Genomic DNA, 21,435 nt, shown 5'->3' with positions numbered 1-21,435 from the left:
AGTTCAAGTGTTTGTAATTGTTGATATAAGTGTATACAAGTTGTTAGTTATATAGGAAATGTGTTTGAATAGGATGGTTGTAAGTGAAAGTCAAACTACAATTTTTTTGGTTTCGAACCATCTAATTGACTAAATCAATAAACTATCTAGTTTACTTAACCAGTTATCAGAAAGAAGACTTTCTAGTTTACTGCCAAAAGAAAACGGATTAGGTTTTGATTAGTTGAACAGAAACAGTGGTCTTCCAAAAACTGGTTAGGGGTATGTATGTAGTTTGTACATAGTTTGCCTTATTAACAACTGGATTTTCATCTAATGGCTTAAAATAAGGTAACTAAATTCCTAATCAAAATAATAACTGATAAAGAAGATACATGAAACGATACGAAATAGCGGAGCGATATATAATTTAGTGTGAATGCCACTATTTTAGTGAGAAAGATATCACATTGGGATTTACATGAAACACGTGACGATTTCGTGTTGGTTAACCAACTAAGATATAGGGAAAATTATATTGCTAATTATAGTTCTGTATTTTGATTAATTTAGACATTAATAGGGAGATGCAAATTTAGCATTTCTATCCTCCGAGCAAGACCGAGGGTATTCTTGTCTTATAGTTTTAACAATTTTTGTCAGCGGAAAAATTATTTGAGTTGAATATGGATTGAGATTAGCACGTCGAAACAAGAACAGCCTGCAATATTGAAAACAAGGAGAAGGAGCCTGCGACTTTTTTCCTTCTTTAATTTTGATTGCATAATTGCATGCTGTTGATGCTCAACCAAAGATTCATGCATGATCGAGTCATTTCCATAGTTGCATGCACATACCAATAAACACCATCCGACCGTCGCCTTTCAATTCTCTTTCTCTTCTTGCCTCTTCACCCATTTCTGCCATTTGGGTAGTGGTTGGTTTTTGTTGGTTCTTTTAAAGTTTTTTTCTTTTTTTCTTTTCTTCTTTGGAGAATTATCATTTGTGAGAAGTTGGCTTGTACAGAGAGACATGGGAGCTTGTTGTTCCAAGGAAGCGTTGTATGGAGGAGGGTACATAGAGGATGATCGTACGAACAATCGGCATTTTAACGAATCTGAGGGTAATGATGAGGAGGATAATGTAAGGCACGGGGACGACGGGGCCCGCATACGGTTGCAAGGGTGTTCTAGGTTCACATCAATGTACACCCAGCAAGGAAGAAAAGGGATCAATCAAGATGCCATGACAATTTGGGAGGTATGATATATTCAACACAACATGTCTTTCCCTGAAAAGCTCATCTGTGTTCGTTTTTACATCTTTGATCAATAATTCTTGCATTTTTCTTTTTCCTTTTTTCCTTTAAGCTTTCATTTCATTGTCACTGTGGTTTGCTTTTTGTTGGTGTTTTCTCAGTTTTGGTTATTGACATCAGCTCTGTTTCCTAATCTCATGCCTTCAAATCTTATTGGTATCCTGTGTTCTGCAAAATTTGTTCTTCAACATTTCCTAGTTTGTTAATTGCTTCATGTAATTTCAATAATGATATGTCCTTCAGCCTATAGAATCCTCTTTTTCCACTTTGTTATTATTTTCTTTTGTTTATGAAAGCAATGTGCATTTAAACGAAGTTTTTATCTCATCAATCCTTTAGGACTTTACTGAGAAGGGCATGTACTTCTGTGGTGTGTTTGATGGTCATGGCCCTGAAGGTCACAAAGTTGCAAGATGTGTACGTGACAATTTGCCCTCGAAGCTCTCCCAAGTGATCAAAATTTACCAACTTAACACCGGAATATTCAGTGACATTGATGTTGGAAGTGAGCTCTATGAAAATGGTGGTCACAGACACAACAAGAAAGCCAGTCAAGATATGCCCCTTTCTTCATGGGAAGCCAGTTATGTTAAATCATTCAAGGAAATGGACGAAGAACTTAGCCTCGATAACACCATCGATAGCTTCTGCAGTGGTTCAACAGCTGTAGCTGTAGTTAAGCAGGTATTGTATATATTGGTTTGCACTTAAATTTGGATTAAAAAGCAAATGGTTGGTTCAAAGAGCAATTCAAAAGGTTCATCTTTTTTAATTTATATGAGGTTTCATTTTCAGGGTGATCACTTGGTAATTGCCAACTTGGGGGATTCTCGTGCCGTTCTTGGCACTAGATCAGGAGAGAAAAACCAGATATGTTCTGTCCAACTCACAGTTGACTTGAAACCGGATACTCCAGGTCGGTTTAGTACTTGTGCTCTTAAGATTTTACTTGAAGCATGATGATCAAAGTTGTATTGATCTTCTTATTTTTCCCTACTGGTATGACACAGGTGAAGCTGAGAGAATAAAGAATTGCAAAGGCAGAATTTTATCAGTGGACGAAGAACCAGATGTGTATAGATTATGGATGCCCGATGAAGATTGCCCTGGTCTAGCAATGTCAAGGGCTTTTGGAGATTTCTGTGTCAAAGATTGTGGCCTAATCTCAATCCCTGAAGTTTCCTATAGAAGGATCTCAAGCAGTGATGAATTTGTGGTCTTGGCAACTGATGGGGTAGGAAAACAACACATTTTGTTTACTAATATTTGAATTGCTAAACAGGCCTCTACTTGATGGTTAAAAAGGCATACCCAATTGTGAAATGAGTGCAGATAAATGATTGTGAAACCTGAAAAAATCCTTGAACTAAGACTGAAGTTTCCTAGCTCTAAATCGTATTCATCACATCATTTGATGAACAAATTTGGTGACTCTGCTTTGTGCAGGTGTGGGATGCATTGACAAACACTGATGTGGTAAAGATAGTTGCTTCAGCAAAGAGGCGATCCATTGCAGCCGAATTGGTGGTAAAACGTGCTGTTAGAGCATGGAAAAGAAAGTTTCCAGAATCGAAAATCGACGACTGCGCAGTCATATGCTTGTACGTGAAAGACCAACCATCGTTAACACAGACCGCATCTAACTTGAGCCGCGGAGGCAAACCAAATGATACAGAGCTTTCATTGTCTTACTATAGCACAAGATCCAACATTGTAAGTGATGTGGGATGCCCTGCATCTGAGATCAGTAGCAAGATCACAGAAGACTCAAAGGAAGAGTGGAATGCTCTTGATGGAGTTGAAAGAGTAAATACCATGTTGAAGCTTCCTCGGTTTTCTAATGGTTTGAATCGGCGGAGATCACAAAAGGATGATGAAGATGGTGAAAATCAGGAATTAGTTCAATGATGAGGTCTTAAACCGAATGATTTGCAAATCTCTAATCCGAGTTAGAGATTATCAAGCTTCTTGTGACAACCAACAATCATAAACCCAGTTCAGAACAACGGATATTTCATCAGACATGTCTCAATAGATGCAGATCAGCTTCCTGCCAAATATGAAAGATAAAAGTGCAACCATAAATTCTGCCTTTAGAATTGTTTAGGGGAAAAAGATGTAAATATTTTGTTTTACTAAATTAATAATATATATTTGACTATATTTATATATAAAAATAAATCCCAATCCTATAGGGAAAACCTAGACTCTTTCCTTTCCTGGACAAGTTAGTAATTGATGGCTGAAATAAGTTTCCTAATTCAACCTGGATTGCTGCATTGCCTATAAATGGAGTTGAGAGCAGACTGCCTCTTTACTTTCTTTTCCTCGTACAAAACAGAGCAACCCTCCTTTCCTTCCTTCCTTCCCTTCCTTCCTTCCCACGCCATCTAACGCTGCCACAATGGTCACCAAAAGGAGAAGAACAGCATCATCAACTAACACTGCCACAATGGTCACCAAAAAGACAAGAACAACATCATCACCAAATTGGTCTGAGCTCCAGACTAAACTGTTAAACCTGATCATGAAAAATCTTTCTATCCACCGACTTGCTTCGGTTCAAAGCAGTTTGTTCCTCCTGGAACCACGCCATGGAATCCTACTTTTTGGGTTCTGCTTCGGGGCCTCAAACAACATGGCTCATGCTCCCTCCTATCCAACAAAACAGAATTTATAACTACAACGACAGCACTCGCTGCTTTTATAGTTTCCAAGAGAAAAAACTTTACACCATCGAGAGCGCGTTTCAAGACTTTGACAATGCTTGGTGTGTGGGTTCATCACACGGCTGGCTGGTGATTTTGGACAAAAGAGCAAACCCGCATCTCTTGAATCCAATTTCTGGACGAAGAATTCAACTCCCGCTGTTTTGGCCTGTTGATCGCTCAATCGACGAAAACCTGCGCAAGACTTATATTGCTAAGGCCATCCTTTCCTCTGCCCCCTCTGGCAACTACAACAACTTTGTTGTAGTGATCATCTACGGCAGGCTTCTAGACCTACCAGCACCATTGGAACTTGCATTCTGTAAGTATGGGGGGACATGGACTAGCTTGGAGGGCAAGCATAGAGCATATAGTGATATTATATTCCACAATAACCAGCTATTTGCATTTGCTGAACATGGCTCGGTTGAAGTTTGGGACTTCAAGAACACCTCTTTTCCAATCAGAACCATCAATCTCCGTCGACCTTCCTTAGGTTCTTTGCAAGACCGCTCGAATATTTTGAAGTTTCGGAGCCGGGAATTTTCTACTCGGACATATTTGGTGGAGTCATTGGGTGATATTTTGTTCGTGGGGCGAGTTAAAGGGAACTTTCTTGATCGTCAAGGCAGAGCTGTTGATCCGTTGAGCCCTGGTGGTGAGGATTGTTTTCCGTATAGAACAATGCAGTTTTATATCTTTAAGTTGAATTTGAGTGCCAAAAGTGGGAGAAAGTGGAATGTTTGCCTGATCGGGCGTTGTTTTTGGGTGGAAACCAGTCGATATCATTATCCACCATTGATTTTCCAGAGTTTGAAGAAAACTCAATTTACTTCACAGATGACAAGTGGGATGAGATCAGTTTTAAGTTCCACGGTTTTGCTAATGATTATGGTGGCCATGACAATGGAATTTACAGCATACAAGACAAAGTTGTGAAGCCGTTTGATCAATTTGGTAAGTGGAGAATCGACCCACCACCCTTTTGGATTGTTCCTAATCCATGGTGACAGGGTCAAAAGAGGTATATGTTCTTATACCATGTTTTCCTTGTACAAGATTAGTTGGAACACTTTGTGGTTGGATATTTGTATTAATTTTGTTCCCTCTAATGTTCCAAAGGTGAAACTCTTCGTTGTTTTGTGTACAGGTCTTTTTTTTTTTTTTTTTATATATAATAATTTTTAATTTGCTTGTTTTATGATACAATCTTTATCTTGGACGATATTTCTTTTCTAGCAAGTGGAGATTACTTAAAGTAATGAATATATATTGTTTGAATGACTGCAAAAAGAATGAGAACATAATTAGTAAATTTACATCATGTACATATGTATTTTTCACAGTAAACATCTCAAAGCCACGGTAAAATACCAATTTTTATTATAAAAAATTAAACGTACAATATATGTATTATACATAACATATATTTTCATGTTCAATACATGTATTTTTAACAAAATTTTCAACAATACATGAAAAATTAATGTATTATACATGTATATGTTACACATAGTATTGAATAAAAAGAATATATACTACAAAGTTTCAATAAATAATATTAAAATATCATATAATGATCGAATTTGTCAAATTTTATATATATATATATTTTTACCAATATACATATGTATTTCATTCGTATTTTTATGGTTCCTTAGTTTATTAACTATAAATGAGAACTATGCCACCATGTAATTGTTAACCATATTTAGTCACAGGAACGTTATCTACCTTTCCTATTTACCTTTCTCAATTTGGCATTTCTCTATTGACACGTGGACTTCACTTGCACAATACATGTCAACAGAAGAATGGGAGTGGCAAATTGAAGAATGTTGTAAAAGAAAAGTGAAAAAGAATCTCTACTTCCATATTCAAACCTATAACATTTTTGTTGCGAAACTATAACATCTTTGTGGTAACATCTTTGTTGCGAACCTATAACATCTTTGTTGTGTGTGTGAATAAGGAAATGTAAATAGCATTCCTCCTCATTCAAGTAAGGAATCCAGGTATCCCAATCCTAAAGGGAAACGCAGAATCTCCGCGTCTTTATACACAGACAAAGCTGTTAGAGTAGGGCAACAGTAACCGACATTAACTCGATGGCCCAAACCAGTCCAAACAGAAAAGTTCACGACTGGTCGAGTCTTCATCAAGATATTGTCGACTCGATCGCCAAACGAATGGTCTCTCCGGCGGATTTGATTGCTTTTGCCGCAGTTTGTAAAGCATGGAGATCAGCCGCCATCAAAGAATACTTTACCAGCCGATCAACACTGAAATCTCCAGTGCTTATGATCCAAGCCAAGAACAAGGAGAAGGGCACTCTCACCCCTGAATTCTACAACAGCTCAAGGAGTACGTGGTCAAAGGGAACGTTTCACAAACTTGGTCTGCTCGCACCCAAGAAAACAAAGCAGTCTTTTTATTCTTCTCTAGGCTGGCTGGTGGCTGTGTCTGCGGATTTGAAGGTTGATCTGCTGCACCCTTTAAGCCATGACCAGATTGAACTTCCAGATATTAACAAAGTCAGAAACCATCACCAGCAACAGAGCTTTTCCGGCGTGCCGTACGAGTTCATAGCTAGTAAGTTTGTCTTGTCATCAAGCCCTTCTTGGACGTGTGATTATATAGTGACTGTTATTTATAGGATTTTGGGAGGCTGGGGTTTTTGGAGACCAGGAGAAGATGAATGGACCAGTGTGGGGAGGAATATAATGGATCTTGCTTATTATAAAGGGCAGTTTTATGCTGTGGACTTTGATGGGAATATAATGGTTTGTGAGATTGCAGAGCCTGAGCAACCAAAAATGAGGATTGTTGTTCCGAAAGTGCCAATGGAACCCATGTGTGCTTCTGTTGATCAAAGCCTTTATCTGGTGGAATCACAAGGGGCCTTGTTGGTGGTTCTGCGTCTTAGGCAATGGTTCAGTTCAACAACTGAGTTTAGGGTTTTCAATGTGCCATTGGAGGGTTGTGGCAAGTGCTGGTGCCATTGGTCGGATTTGCAGGTAAAGAACTTGGGTGACAGTACCCTATTTCTGGGGCGCCATAATTCTTCCTTCTCTATCGAATGCAAGAAGAACAAGAACTTTGTATGTTTGGGGAATAGCATTTGCTTCACGGTTGATTTTTGTGAGTGTCTCGCACTTACCAATGGAGATATGGACGCCAGTTATTTTGTTTTCAATATGACAGATGGGAAAATGAAGCCTTGCTTGGGCAAACGCCTCAATTTAAGAGCGCCATATTTATGGATTCAAGCACCATTTTAAAGCTTTAGGTGATTGTTGTATTTTAAAATCTCATCTTTGGAGTTCTGTGTTTGTGTTTATTTGTTGGTATTTGTGGAAATGGAGAAACCAATTTATTTTAAATGCTGAGGAGGTTTTTCCTTCTAATCATAGGCAGATTATTCTCTCTGCTGTTTCTGAGTGGAGCAAGGCTTCCTGTGGTTGTAGGGCAGTTGAGGTGAAAGTGCAAACTCTTTTGGCTTGGGATTTTCCTGGGACTGGAGTGGTCAAACTTAATGTGGATGGGTCTCATAAAGCAGCTTTTGGGAATATTGGTGCTGGAGGCGTTCTTCATGATTGCAAAGGGGAATGACTTGGGGGATTTGCTGTGAATCTGGGGGGAAGGGTCAAATCCTTGAAGCTGAGCTTTGGGGTTTATTTTTGGATCTTAAACTGGCCCTGGATAAAGGTGTTAGTAGGATTGTCATTGAGTTGGACTCGGCTCTAGCTGTTATTCTTATTCAGCAAATGGACTCCTATTGTTTTCATCCCCTTGCTGGTCTGCTGTATAACTGCTGTGATTTTCTCAGGCAGTTTGAGACATACAAGATTCACCATATTTTCAGAGAGAAGAATTGCCTTGCTGACTGCCTAGCAAACTGGAGTTACAATCTGGATTTTGGTATTTGTTTCTTTGACACTGCTCCTGTTTGGGCTAGTGAAGCCTTGGTTGATGATTTGTTAGGCGTTTCTCGTGCTCGTTTGATTGGTATTGAAAGAGTGTAGCTGTTTTGGGGGTCTTCCCCCTTATTTCATTTATGTAAAAAATCTCATCTTTGGATCAAATTATTTAATGTTGCCTATTTCTTAAGTGGTGGAGTTTAATGTAATAAACATTTGGTTGAACATTTTGTCTGAAAGGATGAGAATCTGCTTCCTTTTGTTAGTCAAAAACAGAACACCCTCCTCCGTCCTTGTAAAACAAGTGACAGAAAAATCAAAAAAAAATTTTGACCATACATAATGCTGCAGTCAAAAACAAATAAGGGGGAAGAGGGAAAGAGACTTGGGTTGTAATAGCCGCTCGCCGTTCTAGACCTTAAACACTGATCGGGTTTTAAATATATTCAAATATTTAAATAGTATAGTAAAAAAATTGTATAGCCGCCCGGCTATACTCTTTTTAAATTTTTTATAATAGGTTTTATGCTTGTCTAGAAGCAAGCATATACCAATCTAAAATCTTGAAATAGTCAGAATCCTTTGTTTCTTCCTCTAGAGAATTTCCTCTCTTTCTTGCTCTGAATGTAACAAGGTGACCCAGCTTGGATTGGATGTTCTGTCGTTTTAGTTTCCGATTCTTATTAGCTCGGCCTCTTCAACCCCCAAGTGTGATCTCTCTGCAGCCTAATATGTTACCACCTCAAGGATCCAGGTTTTCAACCGCTGTATCAAGGAAGAGTTGCGAGGGAAAACTAGGGTGCTGGTCACAAATCAGCTACATTTTCTTCCTCAAGTGGATCAAATTATTCTAGTCTGTGATGGTACGATTAAAGAGGTGGGAACCTTTTAAGGAGCTGTCTAAAAGCAGTAAGCTGTTCCAGAGACTAATGGAAAATGCAGGGACAATGGAAGAACATGTAGAAGGAAAGGAAGACAGCAAAAAATTAATGAGTACCATGAAAGCTCAACACCTGCTTCCAATGGGGTGTTAAATGACTTGCCAAAAGCACCTCAAAGAGTTATAAACCCTGGATTCTACATTCTTGTATATAGGATTCTGTCATTTTTCCAGGTGTGTCAAGAGTTGCCACATAATTCTCCATTTCCAACTTGTTCTTGATTTTGAAGATATTTATCCACATTTCCTGATTTCTGAGATTTCAAGTTGGTATTCGTAATCTGATTTAAGCAATTGATTTAAGAAAAATGGGTTTTAAGTTGACCCTCTCCGAAAAAGAGCATCAACATACTTTGTGAAGCATTGTGTTTCAGCATGAGAGTTTGTAATTGTCTTGTTATGGCATGCAGTCAATGAAACGAGGTGACCCAGCTTGGATTGGTTGCATATACGCCTTGTCAATTTTCACTGGTGTGGTATGAATTCTATCATGTGTTTTCTCAAGTAACATGATTTGATTGCCTTCCCTGCATATGTTAAACATAATTACATCAAATAGCTATAGAAGTTGCCCCAGTAGGCTTCCTGTGACTGGTTAATTTATGGAAAATGGAGCTGATAACTTAAATGTGCATAAATATTGCGAGGACAGATTGTGAATTATATTCACAAGTTTATTAATCTTTGTCCAGTCACTTGGTGTGCTCTCTGAAAGCTCAGTATTTCCAGAATGTTAAGCGGGTCGGTTTTAGAAATGCTCAGTATCTCTAATTCTTTGAAATGCTCTACTTTAAGTCATTTGATTCAATTATAACTAATAGCTCTTTCTCATGATTTAGCAAATATAATGTCAAACAACTTCACGGACTATGGTCAGCTCCTTTTCGTATCACTGTAGTCATGGTTCTTCTTTACCAGCAATTAGGTGTTGCATCCGGATCAATGGTGCTAATTCTCATGATCCCCATTCAGGTCAGCACTCGGTTCTTTCTCTACTTGTAGATTTCCACTTTTCTTTGAAGGTTAAGCTTAGGCTATCATGTTCTTACTGAACAGAAAAACCGTTAACATTTCCTGTTTTCATGCATTTGTATTTATTTCCATCTTAATCTTCTTTTTTTGGTCGAAAGTGTCACAGATATCTTTAACCTGGATTTGTGGATCCAGTCTTCAGAACTCAGAAAAGCTTAACAATCAGTAGTTCAGCTGCTAGAATGCTTTCTTGGCAACTTAGTACATCCAATATCATATCAAATACCTAGTCCTTAAGTTGGAAATTTGTGGATTTTATATTCATGAATATATGGGTAGAAATTTGCACGATATTTCAAAGCAACATCATATATTTTAATTAGTGAATTTCATTTTCATAGGCTCCTTGCTTAGATTATATATAAGGCACCCCAATACCATATCTTCTTCTGCTGTTTGATTTATTGATAAGGATTTTGGTTCTTCTGTCTAATGACTCACTTGTCATAAGTTGTTTTGTGAAAAGACAATCGTGATCAGCAAAATTCGAAAACTGGCAAAGGATGGACTACAGCAGACTGACAAGAGAGTGGGCCTCGTGAATGAAATTTTGGCAGCCATGGACAATGTAAAGTATGATAGCACACCACCGACAGTAATTGTTTCTAACATTACTGAAAATAAAATGTTTCAGAACAGCATCCCAGTTGTTGTGACACTAACATCATTAGGGATGTTCACTTTCCTTGGCGGCAATTTGACACCTGCGAGGGCATTCACATGGCGTTCTCTTTTTGCAGTGCTATGGTTTCCTTTAAACATGCTGCCCTAACTTATCAAGTCGGGTAGCATTAGTTTCTTATCAGTTCACTTATCCGTCATCTTGCATTTGGCTCAACACCTTTACCTGTATTATCTCATCTACAACATCGAGATTATGTTTCATCCGTACTTAACGAAATGTTACATAGTTTCTCCTTGTCTTTGTCAGTTTCTAACTATCTGCTTTAATTTAACTGGTTGTAAATGCAAATGTATCCTAACAGCGTTTGGAGGAACTATTTTTAACTGAGGAGAGAATTCTAGTGCCGAACCAGCCTCTTGAGCCAGGGCTTCCAGCCATCTCAATTACGGATGGTTAATTTTCATGGGATTCTAAGGTCAACGCTTGACAATAATGACTTTCTTCTTTTAGAAATATATAGTTCATTCTTAGTTACAAAGTCTTTTCATAGACCCACACAATGACACTTGAATTATGTGGAAATTTTGCAAGAAAGTAGTTACATAGAAATTCCTGGAACTTTTCAAATGTACTTGATGATGCTAGTTGCATGTTGAGTATCAAACATGTTGAACAACACCCCTCTAATTTCTTTTTGCCGGCAGAGAAGCCCACCTTATCAAACATCAACTTAGAAATACCGGTTGGAAGCTTAGTGGCAGTTGTTGGCGGCACTGGAGAAGGGAAGACGTCGCTTGTATCAGCCATGCTTGGAAAGCTGCCTCCCAGAGCAGATTCTGGTGTTGTAATCAGGGGGACTGTTGCTTATGTTCCCCAAGTTTCATGGATTTTCAATGCTACTGTGAGTCGCAGCATCTCTTCTTTGAATGCCTACAATGTTCAATCTTGGCTTTCTAGCCGATTCAAAGCCATCTACTACCCCTATGTGCACTTTCTGAGCTTTCGAAGTTTTCTTCTAGGTACGCGAAAATGTTTTATTTGGATCTAGATTCGGGCCTGCATGATATTGGAAGGCTATTGATTTAAATGAGTTACAGCACGATCTATACAAACTTCCAGTAAGTGAATTTATGAAGTTTTAGCTTTGAAATTGGTGATCATTACACTCTGTAAAGATTTCCAGTTACCTAAAAAATATTTAAACAGTATCGCTGCTCGGCTATACTATTTAAATATATTCGAATATTTAAACAGTATGGCCGACCGGCTATACTTTTAAAAAATTGTATAGCCGATCGGCTATACTTTGAAAAAAAAATAGTATAACCGCCCGAATATACTTTTAAAAATATTACAACCGAATAGTATAGCCGCGCGGCTATACTTTTTTTCCCCGACTCTAAAGAAAATGTAAATAGCATTCCTCCTCATTTAGTTAAGTCAGGAATCCAATCCTAAGGGAAACGCAGAATCTCCGCCTCTCTATACACAGACAAAGCTGTTAGGGTAGGGCAACAGTAACTGACACTAACTCGATGGCTCAAACCAGTCCAAACAGAAGAGTTCACGACTGGTCGAGTCTTCATCAAGATATTGTCGACTCGATCGCCAAACGAATAGTCTCTCGGGCGGATTTGATTGCTTTTGCCGCAGTTTGTAAAGCATGGAGATCAGCTGCCATCAAAGAATACTTTACCAGCCGATCAACACTGAAATCTCCAGTGCTTATGATCCAAGCCAAGAACAAGGAGAAGGGCACTCCCACCCCTGAATTCTACAACAGCTCAAAGAGTACGTGGTCAAAGGGTACGTTTCACAAACTTGGTCTGCTCGCACCCAAGAAAACAAAGCAGTCTTTTTATTCTTCTCTAGGCTGGCTGGTGGCTGTGTCTGCGGATTTGAAGGTTGATCTGCTGCACCCTTTAAGCCATGACCAGATTGAACTTCCAGATATTAACAAAGTCAGAAACCATCACCAGCAACAGAGCTTTTCCGGCGTGCCGTACGAGTTCATAGCTAGTAAGTTTGTCTTGTCATCAAGCCCTTCTTGGACGTGTGATTATATAGTGACTGTTATTTATAGGATTTTGGGAGGCTGGGGTTTTTGGAGACCAGGAGAAGATGAATGGACCAGTGTGGGGAGGAATATAATGGATCTTGCTTATTATAAAGGGCAGTTTTATGCTGTGGACTTTGATGGGAATATAATGGTTTGTGAGATTGCAGAGCCTGAGCAACCAAAAATGAGGATTGTTGTTCCGAAAGTGCCAATGGAACCCATGTGTGCTTCTGTTGATCAAAGCCTTTATCTGGTGGAATCACAAGGGGCCTTGTTGGTGGTTCTGCGTCTTAGGCAATGGTTCAGTTCAACAACTGAGTTTAGGGTTTTCAATGTGCCATTGGAGGGTCGTGGCAAGTGCTGGTGCCATTGGTCGGATTTGCAGGTAAAGAACTTGGGTGACAGTACCCTATTTCTGGGATGCCATAATTCTTCCTTCTCTATCGAATGCAAGAAGAACAAGAACTTTGTATGTTTGGGGAATAGCATTTGCTTCACGGTTGATTTTTGTGAGTGTCTCGCACTTACCAATGGAGATATGGACGCCAGTTATTTTGTTTTCAATATGACAGATGGGAAAACGAAGCCTTGCTTGGGCAAACGCCTCAATTTAAGAGCGCCATATTTATGGATTCAAGCACCATTTTAAAGCCTTAGGTGATTGTTGTATTTTAAAATCTCATCTTTGGATAATCAAGCCATGTTGGGTAAAATTGGTTGGAGATTACATGCTAAAGATAAGGGTTTGTGGGCTAAATTTTTTGAGGATAAGTATCTGAAAGGCTGCTCTATTTTGGATAATTCTCTGGAGGTTAGGAAGGATTGTTCTGCCACTTGGATGGGAATTTTACATGGCTCTAAGCGTCTTTTGCAGGGGATGACTTGGCGAATTGGTATGGGGATAAGGTGAAGTTTTGGACTGATAAATGGTTGTCTGATGTGCCTTTGATACATTATGAGGGGGTGGTAGAGTTGTTGGACCTTGATTGTCCTGTGTCAAGTTTCTTTAAACAGGGATGGTGGGATATTAAGAAGCTGAGAGCTACTGTGCCTGAAGAGGTGGTGCAAAAGGTTATTAGTTTCTCTTCTGGGTTTAATAGTAATTTGGAGGATTCTCAGATTTGGAAGCCTAATGCCAATGGGATTTTTACTGTAAAATCTGCTGATCAATTGCTTTTTGGAAGTCGTCGTGGCAGTTGAAACTTTCCCCCAAGTTGTAAGTTTTTATCTGGCTTGCGTACCAGGATAAAATTATTTCTAATGATCAGAGAGTTCAGAGGCATTTATCTATGGATTCTTCTTGTTCCTTAAATGCTGTCCATATTCTCAGAGATTGTAGTAAAGCCAAAGAGGTTTGGAGCTAATTTTTTGCATCACAGTCAAGACATTCATTTCTTCTCAGCTGATTTTTAGCATTGGCTTAAGAATAATATTTTCTCCAAGGCTTGTTGGTCTGAGAGCATATCTTGGAGTTCTGTGTTTGTGTTTATTTGTTGCTATTTGTGGAAATGGAGAAACCAGTTTATTTTTAAGGCTGAGGAGGTTGTTCCTTCTAATCCGAGGCAGATTATTCTCTCTGCTGTTTCTGAGTGGAGCAAGGCTTCTTGTGGTTGTAGAGCAGTTGGGGAGAAAGTGCAATCTCCTTTGGCTTGGGATTTTCCTGGGACTGCAGTGGTCAAACTTAATGTGGATGGGTCTCATAAAGCGGCTTTTGGGAATATTGGTGCTGGAGGCGTTCTTCGTGATAGCAAAGGGGAATGGCTTGGGGGATTTGCTGTGAATCTGGGGAAGGGCCAAACATCTCCTTGCTGGTCTGCTGTGTAACTGCTGTGATTTTCTTAGGCAGTTTGAGACTTACAAGATTCACCATATTTTCAGAGAGAAGAATTGCCTTGCTGACTGCCTTTCAAACTGGAGTTACAATCTGGATTAGGTATTTGTTTCTTTGACACTGCTCCTGTTTGGGGTAGTGAAGCATTGGTTGATGATTTGTTAGGCATTTCTCGTGCTCATTTGATTGGTATTGAAAGAGTGTAGCTGTTTTGGGGGTCTTCCCCCCTATTTCATTTATGAAAAAATCTCATCTTTGGATCAAATTATTTAATGTTGCCTATTTCTTAAGTGGTTGAGTTTAAGGTAATAAATATTTGGTTGAACATTTTGTCTGAAAGGATGAGAATCTGCTTCCTTTTGTAGTCAAAAACAGAACACCCTCCGCCGTCCTTGTAAAACAAGTGAGACAGAAATCAGAAACAGATTTTGACCATACTATTAGTTCAAAAGGCTCTCTGTTCTTCCAATCCCCATCAATATAATCTTAAGCAGACAAACAGTATTTGAGATGGTATAAAACCAAGGTCAAAAGATATGCATTTCCTCCATATTAAGCAATAATATATATCATACTACCACCATTTTTATAAATTGCAGTACTAAAACAAGTTCACAACCACTGATAAAATAAACCCCTTAAAAAAGAACATAGCAAGCAAAATGCAAAAAGGAGAACCTTACAAGTTCAGCTAATTAATCCCCTTTCATAGTCGAAGTTACCTTTTTCCTGCAAGAGGCACTGTAGCACCTGGAGGAGTAATCATGGGTAACAAATTGAAGAATAAAAAAATAAAGCTTGAAGTGAGCGTAAATACCTAAGTGAGCAATTTGGAGCTGGAATTGGTGGAGTTGGGAGAGGGAGGAATTGTGTAGTTGTCGTTGGTGTGGTGAGGTGAACATGTCGTTTAGGAGAGAGCGAAGAGAGGAGAATAAGGGGGAAGAGGGAAAGAGACTCTGCGGCTCTACTTTTTAAAGATATTCGAATATTTAAGTAGTATAGCCATGCAAAAAGGGATATAGTTTTAAAATACATTCAAATATTTATATAGTATAGCCGCGCAAAAACGGCTATAGTTTTAGAAGACATTCAAATATTTAAATAGTAGCCGCACGGCTATAAATAGCCAAAATAGTATAGCCGGTCGGCTATACCTTTTATTTTATTTTTATAACAGGTTTTATGCCTAACTAAAATCTTGAAATAGTCAATCCTTTGTTTCTTCCCCTCTTTCTTGCTCTGAATGCAACAAGGTGACCCAGCTTGGATTGGATGTTCTATTGTTTTGGTTTCCGATTCTTATTAGGTCGGCCTCTTCAATCCCCAAGTGTGATCTCTTTGAAGCCTAAAATGTTACCACCTCCAGGATCCTTGTCTTCAACCGCTGTATCAAGGAAGAGTTGCAAGGGAAAACATGGGTGCTGGTCACAAATCGGCTACATTTTCTTCCTCAAGTGGATCAAATTATTCTAGTCTCTTATGGTACGATTAAAGAGGTGGAACCTTTAAGGAGCTGTCTAAATTCCAGAAACTAATGGAAAATGCAGGGACAATGGAAGAACATGTAGAAGGAAAAGAAGATAGCAAAAATTAATGATTACCATGAAAGCTCAACACCTGCTTCCAGTGGGGTGTTGAATGACTAGCCAAAAGCACCTCAAAGAGTTATAAACCTGGATTCTACATTCTTGTATATGGGATTCTGTCATTTGGCTAGGTGTGTCAAGAGTTCCCACATAAATTATAATTCTCCATTTCCAACTTGTTCTTGATGAAGATATTTATCCACATTTCCTGATTTCTGAGATTTCAAGTTGGTTTTCGTAATCTGATTTAAGCAATTGAATGAAGCTACTTTGTGAAGCATTGTGTTTCAGCATGAGAGTTTGTAATTGTCTTGTTATGGCATGCAGTCAATGAAACGAGGTGACCCAGCTTGGATTGGTTGCATATACGCCTTGTCAATTTTCACTGGTGTGGTATGAATTCTATCGTGTGTTTTCCCAAGTAACATGATTTGATTGCCGTCCCTGCATATGTTAAACATAATCACATCAAATAGCTATAGAATTTGCCCCAGTAGCTTCCTGTGACTGGTTAATTTATGGAAAATGGAGCTGACAACTTAAATGTGCAAAAATATTGCACGGACAGATTGTGAATTATATTGACAAGTTTATTCAGCCATGCTTGGAGAGCTGCCTCCCAGAGCAGATTCTGGTGTTGTTATCAGGGGGACTGTTGCTCATGTTCCCCAAGTTTCATGGATTTTCAATGCTACTGTGAGTCGCAGCATCTCTTCTTTGAATGCCTACAATGTTCAATCTTGGCTTTCTAGCCGATTCAAAGCCATCTCCTACCCTATGTGCACTTTCTGAGCTTTCAAAGTTGAAAGTTCTCTTCTAGGTGCCGAAAATGTTTTATTTGGATCTAAATTCGAGCCTGCAAGATATTGGAAGGCTATTGATTTAACTGAGTTACAGCATGATCTATACATACTTCCAGTAAGTGAATTTATGAACTTTTAGCTTTGAAATTGGTGATCATTTTACAGTATGTAGATTTCCAGTTACTTCATAAGTATATATAGTATAGCCGTTCGGCTATATTATATAAATATTCAACTAGACTTTTAAAAATAGTGTAGCCGTGCGGCATGCCGTTTCTTTTTTTTCTGAATTTTTTTTTCCTGACTTTAAAGGAGAGAGAGAGAGAGAGAGAGAGAGACTAGTTAAGTAAGGAATCCTCTCCAATCGTACAGGGAATCGCAGAATGTCCGCCTCTGTGTACACAGAAATAAACATAGCTGTTAGGGTAGGACAACAGTAAGTAACTGATATTAACTCGATGGGTCAACCCAGCCCAAACAGAAAAGTTCATGACTGGTCGAGTCTTCATCAAGATATTGTCGACTCGATCGCCCAACGAATAGTGTCTCCGGCGGGTTTGATTGCTTTTGCCGCAGTTTGTAAAGCATGGAGATCAGCAGCCATCAAACCATACTTTACCAGCAGATCAAGACTGAAATCTTCGTTGCTTATGATCGAAGCCAAGAACAAGGAGAAGGGCACTCTCACCCCTGAATTCTACAACAGGTGATGGGGTACGTTGTCAAAGGGTATGTTTCACAGACTAGGTCACCTGGGAAATCCAATGAATATAGTCTCTTGAATATTTGGCCCACCACCGACAGAAACGATACTAATATCCCTCTCTGGGGAGCTATCAAATGGCGCATCAGAATCATTTTGTAATTCTAAAACAATAAAATAAGTAAATAAGTAAAAAAAAATTCAGAAATGTTTTCACGATATTTAAACCTACTAACCTTCTACTTCCACCATTTTTACTCCCTCCTGCACATTTAGATTGCACCAAGTTTAGCATATTTCTTAAATTAATAAACATAGCACTGCCTCCTTAAATATGAATTCATTTCTTTTTATGTATACTTCTTAGAAGGGAAAAAAAGGATCATATTATAAAGGGCAATTTTATGCTGTGGACTTTGATGGGAATGTAATGGTTTGTGAGATTGCAAAGCCTGAGCAAAAATGCCAATGGAACCCACCATGTGTGCTTCTGTTGATCAAAGCCCTTATCTTGTAGAATCACAAGGGGCCTTGGTGGTTCTGCGTCCTAGGCAATGTTTCACTTCAACAACTAAGTTTAGGGCTTTCAACGTGCCATTGGAGGAGGGTTTCCATGGGTCAGATTGGTTGCAGGAAAACAGTATCCTATTTCTGGGATGCCATAATGCTTCCTTCTCTATCAGATGCAGCAACAAGAAGAACTTTCAATGTGTGGGGAATAGCATTTGCTTCACGGTTGATTTTTGTGAGTGTCTTGCACTTACCAGAGGAAACACGGACGCCAGTTCTTTTAATTATAATATGGAAGACGGTGTGCTGCTTGGTTAAACGCCTCTATGTAAGAGCGCCATATTTATGGATTCAAGCTCCAAGCTTTTAGATCCATGTATCGGAATAGGATGATGCCTCAAAATTATTTCAAGTAGCATATATTTTTTTTGTAGTGGGACTTTAACTAAGGTAATCAATATTTGGTTGAACATTTTGTCTACAAAAATTACAACTTTTCTGCTAACCTTTGTATGTATGTATGTTGTCACATATATCATAGCGTTGTTCGGTATAACCGATGCAACTAAGTTTTTCTCCTATGTGTGAGATTTTTTCTAGGACCCCTGGGCCCAGATTGTGGTGATCATTATATTCAAAACCCCACTTCAGCTTCCTTTTGTTAGTGAAAAACAGAACACCCACCATCCTTGTCAAACAAGTGACATAAAAATCAAAAACTGATTGTGACCATTAATAACCAAAATCCCTTTCAAGCTCCAAGCCCCAGACATAAACATATTGCTACAGTCACTATCATTCAAAAAGCTCTCTCTTCTTCCATCATCAAATCACCATCAAGATCTAATCTTAAGTACACAGTATTTGAGATGGTATGACACCAAGGTTCAATAGATATGTTTTTTCCTCTATATTAAGCAATAATATATATCATACTACCACCGTTTTTATACATTGCAGTACTAATACTTCTTAGTAGACTAAAAAAAAAGGTTCACAACCATTGATTAAATAAACCCCTCAAAAAGAACAAAGCAAGCAAAATGCAAAAAGGAGAACCTTACAAGTTTAGCTAATCAAATCCCCTTCATAGTCGAAGTTAGCTTAGATAGAGGCTGATTTGCGGACAATGTAACGATAGGCAGCGACCTTTTTCCTGCGGGAGGCACTGTTGTCAACCGAGAAAACCATCTTGCCTGCTTCACGAGGAGTGAAGGAGTTGTGGATTGCTTCTTCAGAAGGCATCACCTTTCTTGGCTTGTCCACTTGGATTATGTAGCTGCCTTCTGCATTGGGCACAAACTCTGCACTGTACTCCAAGTCCCACCCTCCAACTACTATATCCCATGTTATTGTAGCATCAGCCTGATCAAAATTCCAACAAGAACGAGAGAAATTAACCACCACTAATCTCTTTTAGATCACTAATTAAAGAAATTAACATTAAGACATAATAACTCTGGAGGGTTAATGAACCTCAATCCCCTCGATCTGTATGTTCACTTTCTCTCCTCCTTTGACAGTGAACTCGGAAGCTGGTTTTGGGGGACCATTTTGCAGATCACTGAGACGACTCAGGCCACCATACTGAACTGGAACGTCCTCAGGCCTTATAAACCTGTTTCAGAATGACAACATAACAATTTCGAGTAAGCGTCCAGCAATCAACTTAAAATAGCAAGGTGACATAGCAACTGGGGTTTTACAGAGTACAGAAGAGAAGGAACTGGTTGAGTTTAAATTCAAGAAATGAACAAAAACACAAAAACATAAAATAATGGAAAAACAGTGAAGGAATCAAAAGGCAGCAGGGAAACAAATAAAGAATCAGCAAAGAGTGGGGACCAAAAACCCAATTAAAGAATCTCAATAAGAACATCAGTTACAAAAATCATATAAGAACAAAACAGAGTGAAACAATGTTTGATGGTAGGGAACTCACTTGTATAGTGTTTCTGCAACATTTCCTTCCTTTGATATCACAAACTTGCTCTTAGTTCGTTGGGTCAGAAACGGACTGAAGATAGAATACAACGCGCTGAAGTACCACGGCACATTGATGAAAATCTGAAAACAACCCCAAATTAAAAACCCATATCAGAATTACCTCCAAAAATACATCCTACCCACAAATCAATCATTTTGTTCTTAAAAAACCCTACTAGAGAATCAACTCAAAAATACAGTCCACTAATTCAAATTCAAAACCCACAAGAAATCAATTGAAAATTTTAGGTACCTTGCGAGCAACCATTTCAGGGTAGTTGTCTTGAAACAGAGAGAGGATCTGGTTAGAGGCTACCCTGAGCTCTCTTTTGGGCATGTCTTTGAGATCAGTGACTTGGATGATGGAGTTAATCCCACCAGGCTTAAAATGCAAGGCATTGATTCCCCTCTCAAGAACCTGGACTCTCCACCTCAGAAACTTCTTGAGCTTCTCGTCATCCCCAAAAATTCTCTCATACATATCTCTGTCCTTGAAAACTCCATAGGCGTTGTAGCAAACAGGGTGGCCCTGTTTGTCAAAGCCGTGCATATAAGCCACAACTCCTTCAAGCTCCTTGAACCCCAGGTCCTCCTCAACGACGCCGTCTGCTCCAAACTCTTTTCTCCAAGCCAAGCACTTGAGCAGCATGGCGAAAGCGTCAGGGACCCTGAAGTCTCTGGCTCTGAGAAACTTCAAGAGAATCACATCGGCCTTTTCGTCGTTGCCCAACAGGGGAACCCCCCACATGGACCCGTCGGAGGCTTCAGAGCCCATGAGCTTGTCCTTGAGCTCTTGAAGCGCTTTCTTCTCTGAGGATTTTAGCTGTGAGACGAAGTACGTGTCCTCTTTGAAAGATGGGGTGCGGAGAGTGGTGGCTTCCATGAAAGTGGTGACGAAGCTTTTCTTGTTGGGTTTTGGTGAGGCTTCTGGGTGGGTTTGGAGAGGGGTTTTCTGGTCCATTTTTGGGGTTTTTGAGCGAGACCCAGACGGAATCTGTGTGAGCAAATGCAGGTAGCTTGGTTAATTTGAGAGTCTGGGTTGTGTAGATATGTATAGTGAGAGGGGTTTTGGGTTTGGTGGGGGGTGTTCAGAGGAAGGTCTGTGGTTTCGATTCTGAAAGCTCAGAGACTTCTGGGAGTATGATTGCAGCGAACGAGGGAAAGAGACAAACAAACAAACAAAAGAGAGGTTGAAAAAGACACAGATTGAAGAGAGAAAGAGAGAGAGAGAGAGCCGCGGTTTTAGTTTTGAACTTTCAAAAGCGGCTTCCCAACAACAGGAACAGAGGAGGGTCTACTTGTAATAAAAATGTGGCAAATTTTGAATGGAGAGCATGAAGAACACGCGCTCTTTAAGCGCGGGGGTTAAGTTTTCGAGGGAACCTAGCCGAGCGGTGGGGTGGAGTGCAGAGAAGGTGATAATAATTGAGGATTT

At 39.2% G+C, this 21,435-nt stretch overlaps 4 protein-coding genes and 3 pseudogenes across 5 annotated transcripts; 6 read left to right on the top strand and 1 right to left on the bottom strand.

The window, feature by feature from the left end:
* Positions 1–717: 717 nt before the first annotated feature.
* LOC103342910 (putative protein phosphatase 2C 65) lies at positions 718–3,516 on the top strand. Its single transcript, XM_089045296.1, has 5 exons — positions 718–1,239; positions 1,637–1,981; positions 2,093–2,213; positions 2,308–2,531; positions 2,744–3,516. Exons 1-5 carry the CDS (start codon positions 1,012–1,014, stop codon positions 3,203–3,205), a joined length of 1,380 nt encoding a protein of 459 aa, XP_088901422.1. The 5' UTR covers positions 718–1,011; the 3' UTR covers positions 3,206–3,516.
* Positions 3,517–3,682: 166 nt separating this feature from the next.
* Positions 3,683–5,050, top strand: LOC103342937 (putative F-box protein At4g17565; annotated as a pseudogene).
* An 879-nt stretch (positions 5,051–5,929) lies between these two features.
* On the top strand, positions 5,930–8,150 carry LOC103342936 (putative F-box protein At3g25750). Of its 2 annotated transcripts, none has more exons than XM_089045292.1 (2): positions 5,930–7,294; positions 7,473–8,150. In XM_089045292.1, exon 1 carries the CDS (start codon positions 6,114–6,116, stop codon positions 7,284–7,286), a length of 1,173 nt encoding a protein of 390 aa, XP_088901418.1. In that variant the 5' UTR covers positions 5,930–6,113; the 3' UTR covers positions 7,287–7,294; positions 7,473–8,150. The 2 variants fall into 2 exon arrangements, with proteins under 2 accessions (XP_088901418.1, XP_008244825.3); XM_008246603.3 differs by having other exon boundaries at positions 7,419–8,150.
* Positions 7,614–11,664, top strand: LOC148921138 (ABC transporter C family member 12-like; annotated as a pseudogene).
* Positions 11,665–11,969: 305 nt separating this feature from the next.
* Positions 11,970–14,677, top strand: LOC103342909 (putative F-box protein At3g25750). The gene has a single exon (XM_008246573.2). It carries the CDS (start codon positions 12,058–12,060, stop codon positions 13,228–13,230), a length of 1,173 nt encoding a protein of 390 aa, XP_008244795.2. The 5' UTR covers positions 11,970–12,057; the 3' UTR covers positions 13,231–14,677.
* A 3,215-nt stretch (positions 14,678–17,892) lies between these two features.
* Positions 17,893–18,595, top strand: LOC148921137 (uncharacterized; annotated as a pseudogene).
* Positions 18,596–18,900: 305 nt separating this feature from the next.
* LOC103342906 (SEC14 cytosolic factor family protein / phosphoglyceride transfer family protein) lies at positions 18,901–21,388 on the bottom strand. The gene is made up of 4 exons (XM_008246571.2): positions 20,254–21,388; positions 19,957–20,081; positions 19,491–19,632; positions 18,901–19,379 (listed from the first exon to the last, which is right to left on the bottom strand). The coding sequence occupies exons 1-4, from the start codon at positions 20,959–20,961 to the stop codon at positions 19,119–19,121; spliced, it is 1,236 nt and encodes a 411-aa protein (XP_008244793.1). The 5' UTR covers positions 20,962–21,388; the 3' UTR covers positions 18,901–19,118.
* Between the last annotated feature and the right edge of the window lie 47 nt (positions 21,389–21,435).

This window comes from Prunus mume, linkage group LG1 (genome assembly GCF_029339155.1).
Source record: "Prunus mume cultivar Tortuosa linkage group LG1, ASM2933915v1, whole genome shotgun sequence".
In the NCBI taxonomy this organism is placed as follows: domain Eukaryota; kingdom Viridiplantae; phylum Streptophyta; class Magnoliopsida; order Rosales; family Rosaceae; genus Prunus; species Prunus mume.
This window is presented reverse-complemented; position numbering and strand designations above follow the sequence as displayed.